The following is a 19,120-nucleotide window of genomic DNA, read 5'->3' as shown; positions in this document are numbered from 1 at the left end:
GTAAAAACTGCCCCAGGTTTTCCAATTTGTTGCATTTGAGAATCTGGAGTCATCTATTCAAGCAGCTAAACTTGGAATGAGCAAAGCAGCAGGCTAAATATAAATCAAAACTAATCAGCTTTCCTCTTCCTTCTGTGCCAACCTTTGGGAAGTTTTCCCTATTGCCCTCTGAGATTTATTTACAATGCTTTGAAGCCCAGAGCTAATCCCCAGATGAGGGGATATAGTCTTGACATAAACTGTTCCACTTCAGCCTTCAGTTGAAGATAGGATCATATGTTGGATCCTCCCATAGGTGGGTTCTTTTTAAAAATGTTTGGATGTTTTCTGTTGATTTACTTGCCCAGAGTCATATTCCATGGCTAACAAGCCAGTAGGAACATCTAGGAAAATTATTCTGTTTCCTTGCTTACCTTGCTTGTCTTTGGCAGCTCACATTGCTCTCTAAAAACCTTCATAATTGCCCCTATAAATCTCTAAGCAAATTATTCCTTAGGCAAAGTGACAGTTACAGGTAGAACTTTTAGATAGGTTCGCTTTTTGCATTAAACCATGGTTGGCTTACCCATGCAGTTGGCTGGGTTCACAGGACACAGTAAACCACAAACCATTATTTACAAGCCATAGATTCATGTAAGATGTTAGGTGAAAGCTAAAGAAACATCACTACGGCTCAGCTTCAGTGTGCTTGTCGAATTCTAAATATGCTTTAATTTTATTTCTTTTCAGTTAAATGTTCATGGTGATTATGCAGTGTTAAATACAACAAAGTTTTTTTAAAAAAAGAAGTTAGAGACAGCAGGTAACCTGTTTTGAAACCAGAGGTGTGGTTTTTTAAACTTTGCTTTATGTTTTCACAGTTTGTCCCCAAATTGCTTGGGTGTTATTCTCCAGCTCAGCCTGGAGTAGCAATTAATTTATGGGCTGATTGAGTGTCAGCAAACATAGATAGCTTGCTGGTTTGACCACATTCATCTGAAGAAGTGCTGCTTCTTTCACCTTCTGAAGTTTTGTTTGCACATATTTTGGAACATTTTTGAGTGTGTGTGTGTAGCTTGAGCAGGCTTTAGGGTTTGCATTGACTTAATTAAAAAAGGCTTTCAAACCTGACACAACACAAATTGAAGCCAAGATGTGGCAGGAAGAGTGGAGCAAGTTGGAACCTTTTTCAGCAGATAAATGTCTACATAGGTATCTCCATTGGCTGTAAGAGAAGCAAATGGGAAGCCAGCACCATTGCTTAGCTAGCAGCTCAAACGGGGAAAATACCTATGCCAACCCAACAAGCTTCATGTAGTTACCTTCTTGGGTTGGTTCCATAGTGCCAATTCTCTGGCCTTACTGCTACCCAAGCTTCCCTCTAGAGCAGTGTTTCTCAACCTCATCAACTTTAAGATGTGTGGACTTCAGGTCCCAGAATTCCCCAGCCAGCATGCTGGCTGGGGAATTCTGGAACCTGAAGTCCACACATCTTAAAGTTGATGAGGTTGAGAAACACTGCTCTAGAAACAGTGTTGATCTGCCTATCTCCTCAAAGAGTCATTCCCCTCTCCTTTCCTTTATCTTGGGGTAGACCTGGTGTTCCTATTGCTGCTTCTAAAACCCTGATTGCTAAACAGGCTGGGAGTGCTTTATTTTATAAAATGGAAAGAGCAAAACAGCAAGGCCCATTTCTAGTACAACTCTTAACATCAAACTGACTTATACTGGGAGGGATGGTGGTGGGAGATTTTTTTTTTTATTCCTCGTGAATTCCAAATAGAGCACAAGATAGAGAGATCATGTTTCTTACCCACCCCCCGCCAAAAAAAACCCTTCACATCTCTACATTGTTCAGTATAATACTTGGACCAGATCCTTTTATCATGTTGAAGACGTGCATCTTTGTTTTCTAGCCTTTTTTATTTCTTTGACCATATTTGTAGCCTGATGGATTTTAGATGGTAAACAACAAAGCACAAAGGAACGCCTCCCCCATGAAGAAAATAAAAACAAATATAAATTAAACAATTCCTTGGATGGGTAACTACAACCAACTAGGCCCCAAAGTACATTGGCATGGTGTAGTTTCTGCTTCTGAAATGTAAGATGCAGTGGAGCTGAATGTGTTCCGGAAGGCCTCTTGCCCAGCCCATGCTCCATGCACTTTTCAAGGGGGAGGGATTCTCAGCAGGGCCTTTCCAGATGTCTGGACCAGACAGCCAAATTGAATTCTGACAAGGCATCCTGATGCCTGCTCTGTATGGGGCTTTAAAGGTGATCATTGCAGCAACTTTAAAATTGGGGTTACTCTACAGTGGCAAGCTTTCCCCACCAGCTGCAGTTTCCAAGTCATCTCAAAAGGCAGCCCCATGTAGAGTGCCCTGCACGGTCTAAAGGGGTGATGGTCAGGGGGTGAGCTGCTGTTGCCAAGATATCCTGGTACAAGAAGGTTTGTAACTAACATTTTCTTAAATTTAAAAGGAAACGTGGAGAAATCATAGTGGTCCAAAGAATCAACTCCACTTCTCTGTAACTTACTCTTAGCGTAAGCTATAGTGCCAGGTGCTTTACTTACCTGCCTCTTAGTCAGCCTGCAAGGAGCACCTCCTGGCCTTCCCTGCCTCTGCTGTTGACAGTACCAGTTGCTGATTATCTATGAAATGCTAGGAATGTATGAGTGGAGCCCAACCCTGGATGGAAAGCACCAGGAGGCCTCCTGCTTGCCAAACACTATGCCTGTGTTCGGAAATTGGAAAGCTTCTTTCCCCACTAAATTTGAAGACCTCAGTAAAGGTGGTGCACCCTTAAAACTTCACATTCTTGAGATTGTGGTTCCACATTCTAGTGGCTCCTAGGATCTTACCAATATTTTCAACTTTATTCTCCAGGTAGGTCTTCAGAATTTACAGTTACTTCCTTGTACTTTCACAGCCTTGGTGACCAGGCTTGGTCCATAATGACTGGGTGTAAAAAAGCTAGCTCCTGCGCTTGCTGTCTACTCTGCCTTTTGCAACAGGCAACCTTCCAGTGCCCAGAGCAGACCAGCTGATGGAATTGTGCAGACATACTGATAACAGCTGTTATTCTTTCATTCTAACTTGTAGCCTCTAAAGACCAGTTGGAGTCAGTGGGAAAATGGGGGGGGGGGGAGAGGAACGGGGTGGAGAATCAAGGCACAACTCATTGGGTGATCTAATTAAAAGGCCCCTGTGGAAGGCCATTTGCCAGCCCCTACTTGGGATTACTGCTCCTTCATAATTGTTTAATTGGGCCACTGTTGCATTGGTGAGCCAATACTGCTTCACTCTTGGTTACAACCCTGATTAACCAAGAATGAGGCAGTGTTGGCTCACAAATTCTGTAGTACCTTGTGCTCTGTGGGTAGAGGGAGCCTAGCATGCTCCATCTGCCCATGCTAGTGATCTTCTCTCTGCTAGGCTGGCATGACGTGGCTGAGATCTTTGTTGAAAAAGTGTATTGGTTGTATACTGGTTAACTTGGCTTGGATGTTGTTCAACTCTATGGGGCTGTGGGGGTAAGTAGGAAGAATGCAGTTCTTCTGTATGGATTGCTGTTTCTTTGTTGACCTGTTCTATCAGCCAGAAAGCTGTTACTCCGGTGTCAAGGCTCTGGACCAGAAGTAAATTGACCTTGGTGTTGGTTGTGCATCATTTGCTCTGTTGTCTGTTTCCTTTTTCCCTCCCATCAGTCAGTATAAAGAAAATCAGAGCTAGATTCAGAACCATTTCATATAATCCATCTTTTGGGCAGGCCACTTGTTTTTGATTGATTGATACTATTGATACACTTGCTTTTAGACATTGCAGACTTCTCAGTTCTCAGCTTTCCACTCTAGGCTGGAAGAAACATTGACTTCAGTTGCTCCGTTCCCAAATTACTTTCTTTTGAAAGCATGGGTGCATTTTCCAATCAATGGACTTTGTCTGCCTTCTTTCTAATCTTGGAATAGAAAATCCTTGTCATTTGTCCTTTGCAGAACACCTTCTCTTCTGATGTAATCTCATGAAGTGCCCAATAAGGATGTCAATGTATGACTAAACTGGCTGGGTGTTTTTTTTTTTTCTGTTTTTGTCTCTGCCATTAAGAACCAGCCAAATCAAAGTAAATAAATGGAAAGGCAAGGCAAGACAATAGAAAAGAGTGATCTCAACAGAAGCAAAGCAAAACAAAAATATTCAGTAGAAACACTTGATTTGTTGGCTACATAGTAAAATAACTGATACAGAAAGCACCAGTATTTAGTTGAAACAAATATAGTTCAAATAAACATCTCAGTAGATACATGTGTGAAATACATAAATAAATCTTACTGTCTATAACTATACTAGATTTACAGGTTATACTTGATAGGAGTCTGTGGCAATGTTACTTCCTGTTGTGTCATTGGTGTACTTTAGTCTGTTCCTAAAATATACATCATCATCATCATCATCTGGTTGAAGCTAATGTAGCAATATGTGATGCTCTCTTTTATTTTTCTGTTCGGTTCATGCTGTTGTGCAAGTATGTTTTCACTTGGACTGTTTTGCCCATGGCTGAATCTGTGTTGTGGTTCTGTGACCATGCAAAGCCGCTGCATACAGAATCTGGCCTTTTTAACTTCTGGTAGCTTTCTAGCTTCAAAACTAGAACAGAAACTGAAAGGATGCCTCGTTCTTGGAGGTGCTCTTTGCATACTAGAGCAGGGTTTCTCAACCAGGGTTCCGTGGCACTCTAGGGTTCTGCGAGAGGTCCTTCGGGGTTCCCTGGGAAATAACGATTTATTTAAAAAACTATTTCGAATTCAGGCAACTTCACATTCAAGAAGTAAGTTTCATTCTTCATTTTTGGTTTAAAAACACTGTTAATGCATCTATACAGGCCTACCCATGAAACCAATGTAATAATGTTGTAACCTCTGGCCTATCTTTGAGCCTGAATGTGCAGGGGTTCCCTGAGCCCTGGAAAATATTTCAAGGGTTCCTTCAGGGTCAAAAGGTTGAGAAAGGCTGTACTAGAGTATGACCAAGCATTGAAATTGAGAATCCAGAGTGTCAAATGAGCCAGTTATGGACCACTGTCACGCTGCATCTTATCTTTGCCCATCTGTTCCTTGCTCTCTGCTTGTTGGCAAGCCTGGTTCTCCCCTACAGATAGTTCTGGAAGAGGCTGAACTCTTCCAGCTGAGAAATAATGATTATAAATATTGATGGAAAAATGATAGGGTGCTTTTGACCCCTTCATCATTACTGACTCATCTTCATCCCTGTTAAATCTAAATTTGCTAGGCAGAGCATGGGGTGTCTGGGGATATGTCTGTAGAGCCAGCTGGGGTGTCTTTTCCAGAGTTCTGCTCAATTGGTCATAGCATGCCTATTGCTCTCCTTTTCCAAGGAGGTATTGAACTCTTCCTCCTCCTCCTTCCTGCCTGGTTTTTGACCCTTGGATTAGGTACCACCCCTTGGAAAGGATGCCCTTGCCTGTGAGTGAGCAGCTGCCATCCTTTCACATCTTCAAATAAGTGAGGAGGTCTTAGAGAAAGTGTAGTGCTTGTGAACCATGGGGGACAATCAATGTATATGGTCGCCCATCTAACTCTGGGCAGGGAACAAAATACAGCACTATAATGCTCAACCAGAATCAATTAAAAAAATTAAGGCCCCATAACAAAAGTCCACAGGTTGATGTGGATGGGGGAGAGAGGGCAAACCATAAAGTGCTACCCTTTTTAAGTTTAAAAAGGGGCAGAAATGCAGTATATTTCCCAAAGAGCCTCTGTCTCAAAGGTCCTTTTCTGGTGGTGGTGGTGTTTTTTGTCCTTTCTTCCTCTTCCTTTCATCTGTTTGTTCCATGCATTGGGGAGGATTGATGGGCATATAGAACTACTGGGAAGGGGAGAATTAGGTGAAGAGCTATCCCATTCCATTTGGGGCATCTCACATTGTTCAGGAAAGCTCCCTTAAATGTCCAAAGAGAAGATGACATAGGTGGTGGAAATAGAAGGGAGAAAGGATTTCCCTTTCTACAGTTAACTTCTCTTAGGATCTGAGCCCTAAACGTTGAGCTCACACAACAAATTGATGCAGTGTTTCTCAACCTTGACAACTTGAAGCCAGCCAGCATGGCTGACCGGGGAATTCTGGGAGTTGAAGTCCACACATCTTCAAGTTGCCAAGGTTGAGTAATACTGCTCTAATGAAACTTTCTTAAATTTAGCATGCGGTGGGAACCCAGCCACTGTGGTTTGCAAGCTATGATTTATGACGTGGCTTGAGATAAGAGCCGAGGCAGTTGTGACTTAGGCTTTAAATAGACCAAAGTGCCGTGTAAACCTAGTATCATGAGAATTGGGATTGAAAACACTGACATTGGAAAGATTAGGAATGCTGGTCCCGAAGAGTGTGTTCTACATCAGAAAATTATTTATTTATTAAATCAATCCATATATTACTGACAATATCTAACAAGAACTCAAAGCATCTAAGAATGGGGAGTTTACAAACCTGCCATTACTCCTATGAACAGATTTTCCTGATAGAACTTTAGCAAGTTTTCCTTTGGAAAAACCTAATAATTCTACCAAGTTTTTTGACTTATGGAAGAGATTGTAAAGATTCAGGAGTTGTTATATAAAATGTTTTGTTGTCTGTAAAAAGACTTATCTCCTTGCCAGATCACAGGAAATCTGTTAGAAAGAAAATCAGAAAGTCTCCACTGTAATACATGTGGGGACATACTAGTTCTAAATGGGAAATAGTTCAGTTGCTGGAATTCCGGTAACCCCATCCAGTAAATCTTGCTAAAGTGAATCATGCTTGGAAAGAATCACTTTTGATTTTAGGCAGATGCCAAAAAGCCTGATGTTGCTTTGCAGCTTTGGGAAAACATAGTATAGCCACCAATCAAGTATCAATGGATGGAGAAGTTTGGAAGCAAATATGGCTTCTGTTCAAGCTAATGCAGAGCAGCCTAAGCATTGCCCAACTTGAGATTCCAGAACCTCATATTGTCACAGTTTTGCTAACCCAATTGTAATTATCAATATGACAGAAAGATTAAATTCTTAAATCCATAACTGGAGAGTAATTAAATTAACGATACCTAACCTTAATTCATTGTCACTGGAAAGGAAATCAAATTTAAGTTTTGTTCTGGCCCCAACTTCTGTTTGGAGAAGCACAGTCCCTAGCACATCACTGGAAAGTCAAGTGTGGTCCTTGCACCGGAAAAGGTTGCACACCCATAAACTAACTCAACAAGTCTGGCTGGCGTGGAATTTAGTCCTGAACAGTACAGCGATCTGTTTTCCTTTTGCATCTCTCGTGTTTCTTATGCAAGCTTGTACCTCCTACATACACTGTGTGATTCTTGTTATTTGCCAACTCCTTTTCTTGGTTTTCTACCTGCAAACTTACTTTCATAGAGTTTGAATGGCATGATACTTTTGTATCATGTTACCTGCACAACTATTGTATTTCTACATTGCTTGTTTTTGGATTCAGGATATATTTTTACTTGCACCTTTCTTCTTAGCTCTTACTTTTTATCTTCTGTTTGGGGAGTGAGATGTCCCTTAATAAAATAGACCTTGGGGGGAAGGAAGGAAAAAGGAAGGAACTGAAAAACAAAGTCGGGGGGGCAATGGCCTGGTAACTAGGTTAGTTCATTAAGGCCATTTTAACTTTGGTTTCAGTTTGTTTGGGTTATGGGGTGGCAAGTGTGTGGTGAAAACTCAACCTGTTCAGCTAAGCTACAATTAGAAGGTCTCATGCTTTTATTCCTGCCATCTCCAGATAGGACAAGCAACTGATAAAAAAAAATTAATAAAAGCTTCTGCCTGAAACTCTGGGAGCAGCTGTCTAGTCTCTGTATTTTAATATTGGATTAGGTCAGGGCCTGACTCAATATGGGGTGGTTTCCTTTAAAACTGGGGGGGGGGGGGGAAGCTTACACAAGGTGTCATTTTTTAACTTTATTTTTTTATTTATCAAGTTTATCACCACCCATCTCCCCCACAAGGAGGGACTCTTGTCTTATCCAGCCTCTGAAAGGGCCAGGAGGCTTGACTTTTTGCAAGAAGTGGCCCGGAGGTCCACATCATTGCAAAGCCACAAAAACTCTTCTACCTTGGCCTTCTTTTAGGAAGGATATGCATGTAGTCAGAGCAGAGCTGTGCCTCATGGGTGCATTTCCTGCCAGGCCACCCAACACACCTTTGTCCATTGTTTTGTCTTTATTGCTAGAAGTGCCCCATCAGGCAGGCTCAGTGCCCCAAGCGGTGTCTTGCCTATAGAATTTACAGCTTCCCCAGATTGCAGTTGACCCTATTCCCACTCTGCAGAAGCTGAGAATGAATGGGTGGATAAAGGTAGCTTCCATAGCATTTACACTCGAGATGCAATTTGAACTGGCCAAAACACTACAAACCAGACTACCTATTTTGTTCCCGTTGACCCCTTCTGTGTTGAGTGTTCTAAGCCCTGGACCATTCATTTATTACTTATTTCATTCCATTAGGCACCACCCAATTCCAAACCAACTCTGTTCACAATATGATAAGCAATATGCAAAACAAAACAACATGGGATCCAGTCACTTGAGACAAAAACACAAGGGCTCCATTCACCCTAACCCAAGGCCTGGGAGAGGAACCAGAAGCTACTCCAAGGCACAGTCCATTTCCAGGGTATTTGATTCCCTAACTTCCACCAAAGCATCAAAAAGCATTCCCTAGGTTTAGGGAAATGTCTGATTGTCAGTAAGCCTGGATGCTGAGCTACAGATTATAAGTCTACTAGCCTTGCACAAGTCTCAGAGTCTTCCCCAGTTTTATTTAATCATGACATAGACTTGCTGTGGCACCATCTTTTCTCCACTGTGTCCCCATGACATTGCCTTCATTGGGCCCCCAGCCCATGGCAATCTTATGTCCACCTTAGTTGTATTGATGTCAAAGGTAGCGTTTTCCCCTTTATTCTGACACACTCTAAGAGCAACCTCCAGGTGTACAAATCAGCTAGGCTTTGTCACCCATTATCTTGGAGGGAAGTCCAGTGATTGGAAGTGATGGGGAACAGGCAGCAAGAGGCAGGAAAGGGATCAACCATGGTGACCCCACATTTCATGCTGATCTAGTTTTCTGCTGACTCAAAGAAGGGTGGGACACTTCAGCTCCACCATAAGGAACGGCCTTCTCTCTGCGTGTTCATATTTTTGTAATATCCTGCAAGATTGACCACCACCCCTTAGGAGGTTGTTCTTGGCCAAAAGTTTCAATAAAGTTTAAATAAGATTTTTAAAAACTTGAGCAGAAAAAGATGAAGCTTTTGAGAGAGGCTCAAGTTATGATGTTTCAGTAAAATGAAAGTATATTGTGTTTCCTCTCCTCTTCCCCCCACCTGAGCCACCCTTTTCAGGCAGTTTCACTTGACCATAAATGATTAACACAAACTCATAGGAGTGGAAAAGCTGGAGGATTTTGTAACTGATATGGAAGCTTGGCTAAATGTTCCTGGTTTGTTTTGTAGGGAGTCCCTCCTGGTGGAGTTCCACGATGTCCCTCTCGGTACGACCCCAGCGGCGCAGTCTGGTGGTCAGGATCAATAGGAGCCAGTCCTTTGGTGGGGTCAACTCCTCCCAGGACAAATCTTTCAGGTAGGGTCCGCAAAACTGGGTCCGAGCAACAGAGAGGAGGAAGGAATGTGCTGTCAAAAATTGGCTGTTTTGCCACCAGCTGTCAGCAGCACAGAGTGGGATGAAGGTCTGCATGGAGTCCACAGATTATGCGTTGCTTCTCCCTGCAATATACAACATGGTTGGCTTGCATCATGATGATGTACATTTTTTTGTGTATCACCAACAGATTTTAGAGGGGATCAAAGCCACTTTTCTGGTTCACGCAATCTCCTAGAGGATGGGTTTTCAAACTTTTTCAGGCCACAGAGCCTGTTATTTGAAAAAAACAAAAAATCCCTGAACCCCTGATCAAGAGGCAAATCTCTAGCGATAGAAGAATTGGCAATAAAAAGCCTTGATGCTCATTGTCGTGTTTTTATGCACATTTATATATTAAATATATAATTTCACAAAACAAATGCCTGAATTAGTGACCCAGAAAGTTTCTCCATGTATTGTATGGATTAAAAAAAATAAACGGTTATGTGTAAATGCCAATTTAACATCCCCAATGTGGAAAAATTAAAAGTTGAACTTCACCAGATTCAGTGACTGGGAAGTGATTGCTTTCCCTTAGAAAACTTGCTAGGAAACAGCGTGGCTGCATTTGAGTGAACTTTTTTCCACCCCTCTTAGTGTCTCACAAACCCCATCAAGGTTCCACAGAGCACAATTTAAAAAACCCTGTCCTAGATTGCGCAATGGGCTTTAGCAATCCGAAGCATGGGAAAATATCCTTTCTCTACTAAGACATTTTTCTTGAACATTTTAAAGGCTTTTTTGTATTACTGCAGGAGTGTGGATGTGTACAATGGGTGCTCTTTTCCCACCCAGGCCACATATCCTGCATTATTAACTATCGGCTGGCCTGCCTATTCCACAATATCCTCTTTTGCATGGGGATTTTTATTATTATTATTATTATCATCATCATCATCATTATTTTTTGGTAGGAATTTCCCTGCGTTCAGTACACCAACAGTCTCCAGGAAGTCTGGCTCCAGGGTCAGTAGGATGTTTTCAATGTCTCATAAATCCCCTCCACCCAAGGTGCCCCAGCCAGAGCGACTTGATGAAGTGTATGAAGCATTGAAGAAAGGGCTAAGGTAAGCATTGTGGCTGGCACCACCAAGCACACCAGGCTGCACTTGTTCACTCAAAATATCTAAACTTGCCTTTCTAGCACGTGCTGGGATCTGGGGAGTCTTGTGAGGAATAACAGCAAAACACAGTGTCCTAAGCAGGACGTTGCCTGTAGTGTTGAGCAATACCCCTCAGCTCTCAAAAACCACAGTAGAAATGAACAGTTTGGTATAGTGGTTAAGGCACCAGGCTAGAAACTGGAAGGCTGTGAGTTTTAGTACTTCCTTAGGCACAAAGGTCACTAGCTGGGTGACTTTGGGCCAGTCACTCACTCTTAGCCCTAGGAAGAAGACAGTGGCAAACTACTTCCAAAATCTTGCCAAGAAAACTGCAGGGACTAGTCCAGGCAGTCACCAGGAGTCAACACTGATTCGAAGGCACACACGCAACACAAAAATAATCTGTCATGGTGTAACAACCCATCTCTGTAATTAAAAATAAGCATGTAAGCTGTGTTCTAGTCAAGCTGATCTCAAGAAAGCTAAACAGCATCAGACATACTGTAGTTTATTCTTGGATGGGAGACTATTTAGAAATCTAGTAATCTAGACAGGGAAGTTTCAGAAAATCCTAGAGAAAGGTAATGGCAGAAGACTTCAGTACAGTTGTGAAGAAAACTAGATGAAGGACTCTGTGAAGTCACTAGAAAGCAAGCTTAAGAGAGTCTTCTTTTACTTTATTACTGATTTTTAAAAGTTGGTTGTAACAGGATAGTTTCTCTTGGTGCTTGTAACATAATTCAAGCTCTACAGAGTACCCCCCTTCATCTGCCACCCCGCCCCTTTCTCTCCCTGACCTTTTTGCAGTCAGCAAAGAAATTGGAAAGAGGGTCCTGTTTAGATTCGCTTTTCTCTGAATAATGAGTAATTATTCTGCATAATGGTGAATGTTGAGAATGCACTTATCCTTAGGTAGTACACATATTTTGGATTTTAATGCCCATCAGCTCCAGCCAGCATGGCTAGTGGCCAAGGGTTATGGGAGCTGTAGTCTGAAACTTCCCAAGAGCCCTAGGTTGACTGAGCATGCCGATACACTTGATCATATTTCTTCACCTAGAGTGGTGTGTTGCATGCTTGCATATCCAGCCACCCCAGAGTCTGTGTTACTTGAAGGGGATCATGCATTCACACATTGGAAGAAGCCATAATGCAGCTTGTGTGGTTGGGCTTACTTGTTTGTTTCAGAATTGTTCCAACATGGATTCTGCCACCCATTGCTTTGATCCATAAACCACGATTTCCAAACCACAATGGCTGGGTTTATGCCTCACATCAAGGCAAAATGAGGCATCCCACACCCAAGCTTAGCATCATATGTGAACTCAGCCTTCATGTTGTATGAAACTAAGATCATTATGGCTTGTTTAACAAACCATTATAAAGTCTTGGCTCAGCTTTGTGTAAATTCAGTTGCCATTGGTTTCCACTCCCCACCTAGAGTTCAATCTGTGAATCAAGAGTGGACAGCCTGGTGGGAATCTTCTGAACAGGAAGTGTTCTGCTCTTGGGTTTTACTGCCAAGGATAACATCCTGCATGAACTAGGGGAAGCCATTTGAATTGGGGAGCCAGGGTGCTGCCTGCCCCAATCTTCCAAGAGATGGGGAGAGTATTCTGCTTTCTGTGCTCAGTCCCATCTCTCCTTGCAGTGCTTACTTGGAAGTCCACCAGCTGGAACTGGAGAAGTTGAGTACTCAGATCCGTGAATCCAAAAGGAATTCTCGCTTGGTGAGTGAAGCAGTTCCTGTCTTGGTAACAGTGCCTATCTCTGGCGGACACAAGACTCATTTGCAAATTGCAAAAACTCAGTGGATGTGCTCCTCCTGTGGCACCTCCAGCTTTGATATTCAGTCCTGTCCTCAGTTTTGCAGACATGCTGATCTTCCAGTCACTTCTGTGGAATGGGTGGTGATAGTGCTACAGTACTGTTTTGCATGCATTTTATGCACAGGATCTGCCCAATAGATGCGCACAAAAATACATGCATGCAGGTACCCAATATATACATGGGTAATGCATACACACACACACACGCACACACAGAGTACACATTTTCCAGTGCCTATGGAAACATGGCCCTTCCCTTCTTGCCATAACTACAAGGGGCGTAGCTTTGAAGGATCTGCCCAAAAGAGCCTGTTAGCAATGCCTGATGTGGTGCCATGTATTCAGCAGTTCTTTCAAGTTCTTGAATCCTCCTGACCTTCACCTTCTTCTTTTTCTCCTTTAGGGCTTCCTCTATGACCTTGATAAGGTAAGACATGCTAGGAAGGAAGCGGAGAACCCAAGGGACTACGTTGGGTGGGACAGGATTGCCCATCTTTTGTATCCTGTATGTTTCTGCATGCAAAATGTTGTCCCATCTGGTCCTGGGTCCATCTCCTCTCTCTGCCTTCGCTGACCTTGGTTGAGTTCATTGATTCAATTAAAACCCTCCGCCCTCCCTCTCCTCTAGGAATTGCTGCCTCAATCTTTTGCTTCCCTAAAGCAGGATCAGAGGATTAAAAGAGCTAAGATGTAGGGATTTGCTCCCCTTTTCTGCAACCAGTAGCAGAACGAGGGTGAGGATCTCTGCTTAACTCAGTCATGCAACTTTCCTGCCTGTGGGCAGAAAATAAGGAGGAACCATGGATCTTTTTCCTTGTTGGAGGAAAGTGGTGTGAAGGCTGAGGTTTTTAAAAGGATGGAGGGCAAAAGGTGACTGTTCCTCACTATCGAGCCCTCCATGGCTGCTGCCACTGATACCTCCTTCAGATTTTAAAAAAGTGATTATTGATTATTCCTTCCTTCTCCTACTTCTCTGCAAGGGTTGAAGATGATTCAAGAAGAGGGCCACCACCCATGTGTACATTCTTCCCATTTTAGTTACATCCAGTGAACAGATTTTCCTATCATCAGGCAGAACCTGCTGGATGAGAGCAACAGTGGGAGAAAGAGAGATAGGCAAACACAATTGGAAGCAAAGCTTTTTCTAACCCCCCTTGCAGATCTTTTCACGAAAGCTGGAGATTAGCTGCAACAGTAGTCCCTGGAGGGAGCCAGGAAAACAGTTAAATTTCCCTTGACTGCCTGTGTGGTTTTCCAAGATGGTTTTCGCTCGGCTCTTGCCTTTTCCCAAATGGTTCTTGGAGTTTGTGTGGAATCTCATGCTGGGCTTCTGCGCAGAGGAATAGTAGTTAATACTAAGGGGTAATTTGACTTTTCTCAGTAGGTCAGAAAAGCTCTTTTCTCTCCATGGGTTACTGTCAAAGAAGCGCACACCTGTACTGAGGTTCCCAAAGGTGATAATTGAGTGAGAAATGAATGAACGAGTAACTTGTTTACTTCCTTCTGTGGTAGCCTGGGTGTCTGGAGGATTTATGGGGTCTCCTGCACTCCTTTACTGGTTGAATCTCCCGTTCCTTCATAATGGTATTTCTTTCTTATTTCACAGCAAGTCAAGTCAATTGAGCGTTTCTTGCGCCGCTTGGAGTTCCATGCTAGCAAGGTACCTGCTGCGTCTCACTTAACCATGCCCGTAGGAGTGCTGTGCCAAGAAAAGTCAGATCTTTAATTGCCTTTATAAATTGTGCCCTTAGAACCTATTTGCAAATATTTGCCTGTCCTGCATAGCTTAAACCTAGAGCTGGGGGATTCGGTGGCAGCTTTCCAAAGGTTTCTAGCCGAGCAATTTCCCTGCTACTTGATCCTTCCTCCCTGGAGTTGCTAAGGACTTTTAGCAAAGAAAATTCAGGTTCAACTACTCAGCCATGGCCCTCCCCAAAGAGAAGGAGAAAAAAAAATGGGAGGAGAGGAACAGAAAAGATCAGGAAGAGCCTTTTGAGGACCAAATAGTCTGTTGTGGTACCTGAGAGCCTGACCTTCTGGATATTTCAGTGGGTACACTCACAGCTGGCTCAGCTTTCTGCGAAGCCAACTTGCAGCTGCTCACTCTAGTTCTCTGGGTTTCTTTTCCATAGATCGATGAGCTCTATGAGGCCTATTGCATCCAGCGGAGGCTCCGAGATGGAGCTCACAATATGGTCAAGGCCTACACAACTGGTTCCCCTGGCAGCAAGGAGGCACGTGAGAGTTTAGCTGAAGCTGGCAAGGGCTATAAGGAGTACACGGAAGTGAGTCAAGACGGCTGGCCCTGAGGAAGGAGGAAATCTGTTGGGGGAACAAGAGGAAAATTCCTGGGTTGGCAGCATTAACAGTCCGTTATCTGATTTCTCCCCCATGCAGAACATGTGCCTATTGGAGAGCGAATTGGAGAGCCAGTTGGGAGAGTTTCATATCAAGATGAAAGGTGGGAAGGGAGAAATAACATCTGCATGAGGAAGCTTTGTCAGCCATTTTTAAAAGCACCCTTGGGCACAGGAGATGGTTTGGAGCAGGATAAGGCTGTTTTGCCTCACAACGTTTTTCTCCAGATCCCAAAGTTTTGTCATAAATGTGCATCTGGCATCTGGAGAAGATCAGCTCAAGAGATGGAGTAGTGGTGGCGGCCCTCCTCTGTCTGATCCTTTATAAAGAATAACAACATTAGGACTACCTTGGTGGGCTATGAGGGAAGCTATCATCCATAACCTGCCTGTAATGGACTGTGAGAATGACCTTGGAAGATGGAGGGAAGAGATGCTGCCTGAGGAATGATCAGATAAAAGGGGGAGGAGCCCTCAACTGAGTAACGGGCAGAGAAAGAAACTTAGGAAGGATCCACCCTAACTTAGCAGGCAGTAAAAAGAGACGGCAGGAGATCTGTACTTTCAGACTTGCAAGATTCTGTGGACGTAGCCTTATAATAAAGTAGAATTGGTTCAGCTGGGCGTGTTTCCTGTCTGGTCTACTTGGGAGGCTGACACTGTCTTCTCGTTCTTTTGCAGGATTGGCTGGCTTTGCTAGGCTCTGTGCAGGGGACCAGTATGAGGTTTGTAAAAGCAAGATGGGTGATGGAGGGGGAAGAGCGTATGGGTTCTAGAGTTGGTTAGGATTGGGGAACATGGACTTGTGAATGGGAGCTGATTCAGGGATTCTTTTCCCCTTATTGACAGTCTTGGGGGGGTGTCACTGGATGACAGCCTGGTGCTTCCCAGATGTTCACATCAAGGTTGGAAGGTTGTCCACTATTGCTTAAAGGATGGGGTAAATTTGTCCCCTCTGCTTGCTATCCAAAGAAGGCTTGCAGTCAAGCTGGCTTAAAGCTGTGAGTCCACCTGTGACCTGATACCCAAATTCCTTTTTCTTCATGGCAGATCTTCATGAGGTATGGGCGCCAACGATGGAAACTACGGGGTCGCATTGAGGCCAACAGCAAGCAAGTGTGGGATAGTGAAGAGATGATCTTTTTGCCCCTCATCACAGAGTTTCTGTCTATCAAGGTGATTGACGCGACCCGAGTCAGCAGGGTCCCTGCCTAGAAAAGATGAGACCTTTCCGTTATTCATGATAATTCTGCTTTTTCCTTTCTCCTTTCAGGTGACGGAACTCAAGAGCTTGGCCAGCCATGTAGTGGTGGGGAATGTCTCTTGCGAGACCAAGGATCTCTTTGCAGCCCTGCCCCAAGTGGTGGCAGTTGATATCAATGATCTAGGCACGATCAAGCTGAGCCTGGAGGTCAATTGGAAGTGAGTGCTCTTGGCCTTGAGGCTTCCTATGTTCTCCTGAAATGTGGGGACATTGTTGGGGGGAGCCGCGATGAAAGAAGGGTTCTGGTGAGAGAGTCTATGGTGTCTCCTTGGAGATCTTCCAAGAGATGTAAAGCAGGGCTGCCTCTCCCATCTGTGAGCAGAGGGTGCTCACTTTTCCCTCTTCCCCCACTAACCACTATGCTTCCCTTGCGTCAGTCCGTTCGACAAAGAGGACCAGCCGTCTTCTGCCAGTACTGTGAATAAGACATCAACAGTCAATAAACGATTCTCTACATACAACCAGAGCCCGCCTGACACTCCTTCCATGAGAGAACAGGCCTTTTATGTGAGTACTCCTTCAGTGGATGCTAGATTTATTAAGATATGGGAGGAATGGGGAGCCCTTTGTCTTTATACTTTCCAGTAGCTCCACCAAGGACTTGAAGTGGGTACAGTCCAATAAGCAAATATGCATTACTCTCCTCCCTCAGTCTTATCCACAAAGCTTACGTTACAGTTCAAAAGATGTTTTTAAATCAAAGCAGTTCTCAGGCCAAACTGTATTTTGTCTTTTGTTCCTGGCTTGGGTGTTAGACAGGACATTCTCATACTTGTTTGTCTATTTAATATTATATTTATATTTATTTATGGTATTTTAATGCTTTTATCTTTGTTGTAAACTGCCCAGAGTCCCCCCCCCCTTTGGGGGGAGATGGGCGGTGGCTCAATTTAATAAATAAATAAATAAATAAAAATAATTGCTTTTATATCTCCTAGAATTTAGACTTGGGGTAGAATTTGTTAAACCACAGTTCTTGCTGCGTTCGAACTGAAGCACTGGGATTTAATCTTGTATTTGTATCTGCCATCTTGATATGTAATCAGAGCCTGAAACACAGATTTTTGGTTCAGGTAACCCAGAAATGTTTAACTGCTTCTGGAAATGCTGGATTAAGATATGGATGTGCAATCTGAGATTATACAACTAATGTAGCCCTTGATGTTTGGGCCGCAGCCCCCAGAGTTCTCCAAAGGTTCTCCAAAACTAAAATTCTAACGTCATGAAACAGGTGGGGCCAGTGATTAAATATATGGAGGTAATTGTATTAGCTACTTTTATTTAATCCAATTTTACTTTGAGCTGGCCCTGCCCATTTAATCCTGGCCTTCTCTACTTCTGGAAGGTGTAACCTTCAGCACATCCTTTGAAGTCCATGCGTGGCCCTGCAAAATGCTGTGTGCCTACGTTGCCTTAAGTCACATCACAGGAAGGGAAAGGGGAGAACAAGTAGGCACCTAAAACATTTTCTTTTGTGATCCAAGAACAAACCAAACTTATCATAACAAACCTAGTTTTATCAGACTAAGGCTGTTCACATTCGTAGGTGAAACATAAAAAAAGAAAAAAGGAAGGAGAACAACTAATTGTTCTAATTGGAGAAAACGTACAGCTAGTTTTATTGCAGAGTAGGGCGTTCCTTGTCCTGGTTTCCTGAACAGCCATAAACGATGAAATAGGGCACCCCCTGCTGTTTGAAGTCCTTGGGGATGACGGCAGCCTCTTTCTCTGCTCAAGAGCCTGCCTTGGGAGGCGGTCCCCAAGCACAGGCGGCCCTTGATGGACGTCTTCCAGGAGACCCTCCGGGAAAGGCTGCCATGGAGCTGCTCATGCAGCGACGTCTCCTCGGTGCAGCTCAGCACAGGGGCATCTCAGGGCTGCGTAAGTGCTCGCACCGTTGCATCGCTCGGTGTCCCAAAGTAGAGCTTCCTCTGCTTTAGTCTGTAGCCCCTCTTTTTAATACCTGATGGCATTGCTCGGGTAGGATAAGTGGTACTTGGCAGTAGTGAACAGTAAGTGGCTTCCTCTGCCTTGCTTGCTTGTAGTAGTCTCTTTTGATCGTGTGTTTACTAGCTGCTGCTCCTGCAGCCCGGGGGTGGAGGGGAGGGTCCATCGTTGTGCAGGCTGCTGCCTTGTCCTTTTTGTAGCCATAATTTGTGTCCCCACACCACTTTGCATCTGGTACTACAGGTAGTCCTCCCTTAATGACCATTCATTTAACAACGGTCCAAAGTTACGATGGCCTTGGGAAAAGTGCTTTACTACCTGTACTCACACTTACACTGTCGCAAAATGTCGCACCACCCCCTCTGTCACGTGATCAGAATTCAGGCGCTTGGTAGCCAGCTTGCATTTACGACCAGTTGCAGCATGCTGCAGTCATGTGATCATGGTTTGCTACCTTTTTTTGTTGGTTTCTGACCAAAAAAAGTCCACTGGGGAAGCTGGATTCACTTAACAACCCATGATTCAATTAACAACTGTGGTGATTCACTTAACAGCTGCCGTAAAATGGTTGTAAAATGGGGTCCGGTCACGTGGTGACTCACTTAACCACTGCTCCGCTTAGCAACCAGTTTTCCAGTCCCTATTGTGGTTATTAATTGAGGACTTCCTTATTCCGTTCTTCTGGACTTACCCCAGTGCTAAGCTTTGGATGTTTAGCATGAAAGATCTCCTTCCTTGTAAGTTACAAGTAGGCAACCTGTGGTTTATGGGCTATATGTAACCCTTGGTCTACTTTCACGTGCCCCTGGACTTAATTTCAAAAGCCCTCTGCAGTTGATCAGTCCAGACTTCTTGTAAGAGCTATCTTCTTTGATAGTGTACTGCCTGGGAGAAAGAATGAGAAGAAGGTGTCTGAGAAAGAGC

At 43.7% G+C, this 19,120-nt stretch overlaps 1 protein-coding gene across 4 annotated transcripts in view; it reads left to right on the top strand.

Moving 5' to 3' along the window:
- RIPOR1 (RHO family interacting cell polarization regulator 1) overlaps nucleotides 1-19,120 on the top strand; it is a 44,480-nt gene that overhangs the window by 11,370 nt on the left and 13,990 nt on the right. For 3 of the 4 annotated variants that reach the window (XR_010068630.1, XR_010068628.1, XR_010068629.1), the window contains exons 2-13: nucleotides 9,510-9,636; nucleotides 10,611-10,763; nucleotides 12,451-12,529; nucleotides 13,032-13,055; nucleotides 14,235-14,288; nucleotides 14,761-14,913; nucleotides 15,026-15,089; nucleotides 15,667-15,710; nucleotides 16,036-16,161; nucleotides 16,259-16,407; nucleotides 16,627-16,756; nucleotides 17,987-18,130. Coding sequence is in view for 1 of the 4 variants with exons in the window: in XM_063313209.1 (XP_063169279.1) it covers nucleotides 9,510-9,636; nucleotides 10,611-10,763; nucleotides 12,451-12,529; nucleotides 13,032-13,055; nucleotides 14,235-14,288; nucleotides 14,761-14,913; nucleotides 15,026-15,089; nucleotides 15,667-15,710; nucleotides 16,036-16,161; nucleotides 16,259-16,407; nucleotides 16,627-16,756 (1,103 nt within the window). In the remaining 3 variants the exon portion in view is untranslated. The remainder of the gene's footprint in view (nucleotides 1-9,509; nucleotides 9,637-10,610; nucleotides 10,764-12,450; nucleotides 12,530-13,031; nucleotides 13,056-14,234; nucleotides 14,289-14,760; nucleotides 14,914-15,025; nucleotides 15,090-15,666; nucleotides 15,711-16,035; nucleotides 16,162-16,258; nucleotides 16,408-16,626; nucleotides 16,757-17,986; nucleotides 18,131-19,120) is intronic. The other variant, XM_063313209.1, reaches the window with a different exon arrangement.

The sequence above is a fragment of the Candoia aspera genome, chromosome 11, assembly GCF_035149785.1.
Source record: "Candoia aspera isolate rCanAsp1 chromosome 11, rCanAsp1.hap2, whole genome shotgun sequence".
Taxonomy (NCBI): Eukaryota; Metazoa; Chordata; class Lepidosauria; order Squamata; family Boidae; genus Candoia; species Candoia aspera.
This window is presented reverse-complemented; position numbering and strand designations above follow the sequence as displayed.